The sequence below is a fragment of the Paralichthys olivaceus genome, chromosome 9 (assembly GCF_024713975.1).
Source record: "Paralichthys olivaceus isolate ysfri-2021 chromosome 9, ASM2471397v2, whole genome shotgun sequence".
Taxonomy (NCBI): Eukaryota; Metazoa; Chordata; class Actinopteri; order Pleuronectiformes; family Paralichthyidae; genus Paralichthys; species Paralichthys olivaceus.
In genome coordinates this window covers 16,409,938-16,418,339 of record NC_091101.1, presented here as the reverse complement: position 1 = coordinate 16,418,339, position 8,402 = coordinate 16,409,938, and the positions used below count along the sequence as shown (strand labels likewise).

Genomic DNA, 8,402 nt, shown 5'->3' with positions numbered 1-8,402 from the left:
TGGCGAGGTTTGATCAAATCTTGGAAGAACCCTGCAGACATGCTTCACTTCTCCAGGCCATATAAGACAACAAGAGAATAGCCTGTGTGTACATCTGTGTGTTTTTTATCAGGCTGCTCTTGTTTAAACTGTCATCTCCACCAAGGAGGTTGTGTTCCTATCTGCATTTGACTGTCTGTCAGCAGGATAACACAAAAAACTACAGGTTGGATTGCTGGACTGATGTGGTATATGTCAGGAAAGAACCAGATCTGTTTTTCAACATTTAGCATTCAATTATTGGTTGATTTCTCAGAGAATAAAAACACACATATTTAGGAGATTGATATTTACGAGAGTGCACGATTTGGTGCAGAACCAAATTAAAATCTGTATCTAGTGAATTTAAATGTGGTTTCATACAGGGACTTCTGGGCCTTGGTGTAGGTAAGTGCTCAATACAAGTGTGAACGTGAAGTTGTATTTAAAAAAAGGTATCCCTCGAATGAAATGCGGGCAGAAAGAAATCTGTATGTGTTCGTGGGAAAAGGACCGAAATGTGAACTCCTTCTGTTATAGGGCTAAGATCAGAGTACAAGGTAATTATTGACTCAAGAGCCTTCGTTACAGCAATCAACAGCATATTTAGAGATAGAGAGAGAGTGTGTGTGTGTGTGTGTGTGTGTGTGTGTGTGTGTGTGTGTGTGTGTGTGTCTTCACAAGTGTGATTCCTCTCTTTAAAGATTATTTTGATTTGATGATATAATCGAGGGATTTTTGGGGTGAATTACAGGTGGAAGTAATTCCCCTGAAACCCACTCAGAGGTGTAGTAGTAAGAGCTTGTGTGTGTCTTGTGAGTCAGCCACTGTATGTGTGAACATGATGTGGTAGGGAGGGGCTGAGGGAGAGATAAGGAAGTGTGACCAGGTTGTCAGATGGACACTGCAGCACCTCAGAGCCTCACTTGTCCCTCTCTCCTCGCTGTGATCATTCCTCTCCCTTCCTTCGCCGCCACTATGGATCTTCTGTCAATCACAGGAGGATTTTTGAACAGAGCAGCTGCTCTAGATGTCACCAGTTATCTCCTTCAAGTGGAACTCTGAAACAAGGTGGACTCCCTCAGCATGCTGGACCATCCTCCTCCCACACTTCAGTGGCTCTCACTGTGCGCCCTGCTGTGGGTGTGTGGCTGGAACAAGGCCGCCTGTTCTCCTGGAGAGGGCAAGAAGATTTGGCAGCTGCCCAACCTGGACCCCATCAAAACCCAGTCTTTCATTCATGACACCTTCCCCTCAGGATTCCTCTGGGGCTCAGGGACGTCTGCCTTCCAGACAGAAGGAGCCTGGGACCAGGAGGGGAAGGGTGCCTCCATTTGGGACCATTTCACCCACTCTTCTGTCAGTGGTGATTTGGCAACCGAGGCTCCCAGTGTGGCCAGTGATGGCTACGCTCACTGGGAAGAAGATGTCAAGGCTCTGGAGTTGCTGGGTGTGAGATCGTACTCCTTCTCTCTCTCGTGGCCCAGGTTGTTTACTGATGGAAACGCCAGGAGCCAGCCCAACATGGCCGCTGTGGAGCATTACAGCCGCCTCATAGAAAGGCTCCTGAAGAAGAAAATCGAGCCTGTCATCACTCTGCATCACTGGGACCTGCCACAGGCCCTGCAGGAGCAATATGGAGGCTGGAGGAACGACACACTGGTGGGACTGTTTGAGGAATATGCTGCTTTTTGCTTCCACACGTTTGGGAGTCGTGTTAGGTACTGGCTCACAATGCACAACCCGTACCTGGTGGCTGTGCAGGGGTACGGGACAGGTGTGCATGCTCCTGGAGAGACAGGGGGTCCCTCTGCTTCACTTATTGTGGCCCACAACCTGATCAGGGTGAGTTAGACAGGCTCAGATGAGGAGCCTGTTCTGCTGCTGGGCTGTTTAAGAAGAGTTATCTCATAATGCAGGCCGTCTGCAAACTTTGAACTTGTGCAACTTTTATCAGTTTATGACATTGAATATTTGCATCATCCAAATGATTTTGAGGTCATAAGACATTGAGTCAAAAGCAGACTGAACCATTGCTCTTATATCTTGTTCAAGCAATAGACTTTAATCAATAAGGACAAAATGTATTGCATTGTAACATACATTGTTACTGGTGCAAAGCCTCAATGCTTACCTCTAATACAACTTTAAAAAAAATCAGCTGGTCATATTTCGTTTTAACAGTTTTGTGATCAGTAAACAGGATACTCAAAGATTCATTGGGGACAAAGTCCACCACATCAGCACGTCTGTGCTGGTGAGAAGCGGCGTGTGACAGGAAGTCATGGAGATATGCTTCATTAATAATCACTTGTGATTATGCAGCCGAGAGTGGAGCACAGGAGATAGCTTTTGATAATCGTCTGAGTCCAATAGATTTGTTTTCATAATTACTCTGTTACTTCCACTTGTTTGTTGAAGCTGTTGGTTTGCATGACATCTCAAGAATGAAGGTAAAAAGTTAGGTCAGTTCTTGCAAGAGGAATACATTACATTACATATCATTTTGATGACTCTTTATCCAAAGTGACAATAGGTGTATTCAAGAATAAATCATTTGCAGAGCTTAAATGATACTGTGCTGGATCCAGATTTGGGTTTTTTCCCAAATTATTCAATTTAGAAGATTGAAGATTGTGCAGCCTTTGATGCGTTTGTGCACTTTTTAAAATTCTGAAGTGTTTAAAAAGCTTCATTGGTCTTTTTCAAAGCACTTTTCATCATAACAGAAGCACAGGTATTACTCTTAAAATTACTAAAAGCTTGGGTGTCAGCTAGCGAGCATATGGAGGCTTGAGTCCTCCTGCAGCAACTGTGGGTTCGGTTCTGAACCTGCACCTTTCGTGCATGTCCTCCTCCCCCATTCTCTCTGCTTGAATAAAAAAAAAAAGCAGAATACCCCAAAAACATCTTTAAGAAATGACTATAAACCATGATGAGTCAGCATGAACAATACCAGTACTCTCAAGCTGAAGCAACTAAATAATTCAGCCAACAGTATTCTTATTACCATGTTGTCAGTTAAAATGTACTATTGTATAATAGTGATTTTGTTGTAGATTGCAGTGCATCATAACATGTCTACTGTAATTTCCAGGCACACGCCAAAGCATGGCACACCTACAACACCCACTTCCGCCCAACTCAGAAGGGTAAAATATCCATTGTTCTGGGATCCCATTGGATCGAACCTCAGAGAGGCCAGGCCACAGCTGCCAATGTTAAGCTGTGCCAGGAGTCAATAGAGGCTGTGCTCGGCTGGTTTGCCAACCCCATCTTTGGAGACGGGGACTATCCTGTATCTTTCAGGACCAAGCACGGGGCCCTCCTGCCCACGTTCACCCCTGAGGAGAAGCTCTGGGTGCAGAAAACAGCCGACTTTTTTGCTCTGTCCTTCGGGCCTTACAATCTCCGTCTGGGCCGGACCCTGGTCCAGTATGGGCAAACTGTCACCCCAGACCTGAGGCGCATGTTGAGCTGGATAAAGCTGGAGTATGGGGACCCGAGGGTGTTGGTGGCTGAGGGAGGCTGGTTCTCTGAAGCAGGGGTGGGAAAGGAGGACACAGTGGCCATTTATCTGATGAAGAATTTTATCAACCAGGTCCTGCAAGGTAAGAGAAGAACTGGAATGATCAAAATAATTTAATGAAATCATAAAACAAATATGTTAAACACCTTTTTTTCTATTATAATTGTCTTTTCTGTTACAGCGATTAAGTTCGATGGTGTGCAGGTGTTTGGCTACGTCGCCTGGTCATTGGTGGATGGATTTGAGTGGAATTATGGCTACACTGTCAGAAGAGGCCTTTTTTACATTGACTTCAGCCAATCAAACCCAACCAGGAACCCCAAGACCTCTGCTCTGTACTACAGACGTGTTGTCGCTGACAACGGCTTCCTCATAGGTGAAACCTCCAAAGAGGTCAAGGGTCGCTTCCCTTGTGACTTTCACTGGGGTATTGCTGACTCCACTTTACAGGTGAGAAGACAAGAGAGTGATTTTGCGGAAGAAAATCCTAAATAATGGCTCCATTCACTTTACTATTCTTATTTCTTTTTTGTTGTGGCAGGTCCACTTCAACCCTTTCTCACCACAGTTTACTGACCCACATCTGTACAGCTGGAATGTGACGGGAGATGGATCATTGCGTCCCGTCCCAGGGGTGAAGCTCAGCATTAGACCAGCCCAGTGCACTGACTATTTGGCGATCCATGGTCACCTTCGCTTGTTCGCATCCACTGGGGCATCTCACTACCGCTTCGCCCTAAACTGGTCTCTGATTTTACCCCATGGAGACCTCTCTGAGGTGAACTCTGAGGCTTTGAGGTAGATAATAAATACATGCACGTAACATGATCTGTCACAGTGTCGGTCACCCCAACATCCAGCACTAATAGGGATTTAAAGATGAATCCCAATGTCTGTTATTTGAGTCAGTCTTTAATTGTAGATTTTGTTTCACATTGTTATTACATCTGAAAGGTACTACCGCTGTGTCCTGACCGAGCTCAAGAAGCTAAACCTGGAGGCTGTGGTGATCCTCTACTACCCTACACACAGAGCTCCAAATCTTGGCTTGCCAGTTCCAATCCATGCCTCTGGGGGTTGGCTCAACTACAGCACAGTAGAAGCTTTTCAGAAATATGCAGCTCTGTGCTACCAGCAGCTGGGGTCCTGGGTTCGATACTGGATCACCATCAATGAGCCGAACAGACTCATAGATCTTTATTCTGATGGGAAAGAGAAACATCGAGCAGCTCACAATCTTCTTCTGGCTCATGCGAAAGCATGGAGGTCATATGAGAGGGGACAATACAAAGCACAGAGAGGAATGGTATCACTCGCACTACATGCGGACTGGGCTGAACCAGCCAACCCTTTCCTGGACTCGCATACGGCAGCAGCACAGAGATTCCTGTTGTTTGAACTCGGTCGCTTCTTAGACCCGTTGCTGGGAACAAGAAATGAGAAGAAGCATAACGAAGGCGAGTACCCACGAGAAATGAAGGCATACCTGGAGGAGAGAGCTCGAGTGATGGGCCTCCCTGGATCTCCTCTACCTAGTTTTACTGACTTGGAGAAGGAGGAGCTAAGAGGGGCTTTGAATTTTATCGCACTGAACCATTTTACCACCCGTTTGGTGTCCCCCTATCCTCATGCACAGGCCAGTTCTCAGCAGAAAAAACAACCCCCTGATCATGACTGTCTGACCCTCTCTGATCCCACCTGGCCTTCATCCAGTCTGGGGCAGGCTCTCGTACCCTGGGGCCTGAGGAGTATCCTGAACTGGGTGAGCCACAGATATGGAAGCGCTCTACCGATCATTGTGACAGCCAGTGGGGTTGATGATCAGGCTCCCGTAGAGGACAAACTTCGGCAACACTACCTCAGGAGCTACCTGCAAGAGGGTCTCAAAGGTGGGACATGGATTTCATCTCTACCCGTCTTCCAATATGTCATGTTATTGTTGTCTGATCCAGAATGTGTAGTTAAATCATGTTTCACTAAAATGGCTGTCAGTAGAGCACATACCTCGGCCAAAGGCCAACAATCCCTTTAAATTTAGTCAAACTGAACCAAAGTACAAACACTCATAGATATCAGTTCCCTAAATGTACAAATTATTCTCTGGCAAAATATTGAAAATGTTCAAAAAAAGCTCAATTTTGCAATGGTAAAGTTGAAAAGAACTAGATCTGGATCTGCACCAAAATACAATAAATTCTTCTCTGATCCAATTCACATCTTTTCACCAATTTTCATATGAATCCATTCAGTTGTTTTTGTGGAATTTTGCTCCCAAACAAACTAACAAAGGGATAAAAATAAAAACATAACCTCTTTGGTGAAGGGAACAAAATGGAGATTTGCAGCATTCAGGAGACATAGATACAGCTCCACTGGCATAAGGGATTTTATGGCCACATTGCTTTCTATAATAAAACTCAAACTTGATGAGGAACCATAAATACCATAAAAACAGAGAAGGAAGAAAAACACTGTTCAGCAGCAACGCGTATCAATGTTGAGTTCATACTTTGCCCTTTATGGCTCTCTTGCACAAACTTGTCTTGTTTTCTCATAGGTTAACCGTTGTGCATGTTTTCATAAGATCTGATTGAAAACAACTTATTTGGGTTACTCATTGAAGACGAGGAGAAAGTAGAGGAATGATTCTAATCCTTATCACTTTCTCTGCAGCTCGGCAGTTAGATGGGGTCAACCTGCAGGGCTTCTACATGTGGAAACTGCAAGATCGACACGTCCCACAGTTCGGCCTTTTCACTTCGACCCAACACCAATCCAAAGCCAAGGCCTCTGTCGCCGTCTACAGAGAAATCATCACTCACAGCGGTTTCCCAGAGGACGACACTGCTCCCACCTGCAGGTTCAGCGAGCTGCATGAACAGTGCTCTGTGTGTGCATGGATGCTCAAGAACAAAACCATGTTGGTTTTCGGAGGCTGCCTCCTGATAACAGCTGTGATGTTGGCAGCGCTCTTCATCTTTGTCATCGTCGCCAAGAGAAACCAAACGAGGGCTAGAGGGAGGAGGATGCACAGGAGGAGGAGGGAAGGAGTTCCTGTATGCTCATGTCCGCCTGTTGTTAAGTGCAAACGGTAGAAGAGGTGGACTTTGTACAAACTGTGTGCAACTCACTGACAGAGAAGACCTATGATCTGTTATTGTGCCATTAATATTTGTGTGATCAGTTTACCCACAATCACTGTCTTCATCCATTTTGCTGTAATAATGAGTTATTAAATGGAGGGCAATGAGTTAGGGGAATTGTATAAGTTCATTTATTTATGTATTAAGAGACCCTGGGATGGAAACAGCCATTATGTGAGCTGTATAGTTCAGAAGAATTACTTTTCACAAATATTGACCCTATTTTTGACCTTCACTGGGTGGAGAAAATATGCCGATGTCAATGATTCTAATATTTTAATATTGTAAAAAAGGTAGTATGTGAAGATTATATTGTATATGTCAGACTAAATGTGACTTTAATATTGTATTTGACATCATATAAAATTAGTTAAACCCAGATTTAATCACGTATTGTATTCATTTTGTAAGAAAGACAACATAGTGTCCACGCCATTCTATCAGAAGTGATGTGGCCCCACAGCAAATAGTGTCTATTTCCATGGCACAATGATGCCCCCTAGTGTTGCTTTTTTCCTGTAAAATGCAAGTCTGTCCTTTCTTAACAGAAGTAGAAGAATACCAAAAGTACATGAAATGCTCTTGTTTCCAAAGATGAAGCATCATGGCTACAAAAGTTGGGGACACATTTGCGTTTTAAAAGATGTCATGAGTGTGGCAACACATTTGGATGCACCCTTGAATAATTATCTCAAGTCTCTTGAACTGTTCTTCAGTTGTGGTGTGCTTCACTGGGGATTTTCTGCTCACTTAAAAGTATTTTCTTTTAAATTAATCAGTTTCCATATCTGTCTTCATAAATAAATTCCATCTTAGATTTGTATGAGAGACAGACGCACTGATTTAGCTCCAATCATCAGACAAAAAAGCTGCATACTGAGAACCTACTTTAGACCCCCCTCAATTTCCATGCAAGGCATTTCTGACCAAAGAAAATCATAGGGCTGGACAAATGTGGCCAAAAATGTTACCAACACAAAAACTCAGTCAGTATCCATAATAATCCCAATAAATGCCACAATCATATTTCTTTCAACTTTATAAACTTGGATTTTTGTTCCTGAAAAGAACAAATATTTGCTTAACAATAAAACATTTTATAAATCTGAAGTCAAACAATTAAAGAAATTAAGTTTAAAACCACCTCACCATGCTTGTACAATGCATAAGCAATGTTTATATATATAAAACATCTATTATATTGTGATTGTTGTTACAAGATACAAGAGTACTACCAACTACCTTTATTAATATACTAAACAAATACTTTATTAATACCATATTAATAAATTATGCTGTAGATGATATTACTGAAAACTCTTGCATTGTCATTTTAAATAAATGAATGGCTGAGTCTCAGTGGTGGCCTCTTTCAAACCTTCAAACCCATTGTATGAGTTTCACTATCTAACTCGTTATTGATTACTTCTGTATATTATTATAATGAAATGTATATAAAACAATCTTACTAACAAAATCCATTGTAAAAAAATACAGTAGAAGATATGAACTGATATGTGAAGTGCAGAAAGAGTGGGGATAATTCACCCAGGTCATTTACACCATGTTTTTAGCCTGAATGTTCTCTGTTATCCTCCTCTGGAGCCGCGTCGACGGACACTTGTTTGACACCACAGGAGCAGTATGGAGGCGTTATTTCTCTTTTGGTTTTTTACGTTTGAAGAAGTGGTCACATTTCCTTAAGTTGTATT

At 43.0% G+C, this 8,402-nt stretch overlaps 1 protein-coding gene across 1 annotated transcript; it reads left to right on the top strand.

Moving 5' to 3' along the window:
• The first annotated feature begins 620 nt into the window (after positions 1–620).
• On the top strand, positions 621–8,069 carry klb (klotho beta). Its single transcript, XM_020079121.2, has 6 exons — positions 621–1,863; positions 3,116–3,629; positions 3,729–3,997; positions 4,089–4,345; positions 4,502–5,436; positions 6,221–8,069. Exons 1-6 carry the CDS (start codon positions 1,105–1,107, stop codon positions 6,640–6,642), a joined length of 3,156 nt encoding a protein of 1,051 aa, XP_019934680.2. The 5' UTR covers positions 621–1,104; the 3' UTR covers positions 6,643–8,069.
• The last annotated feature ends 333 nt before the right edge of the window (positions 8,070–8,402 follow it).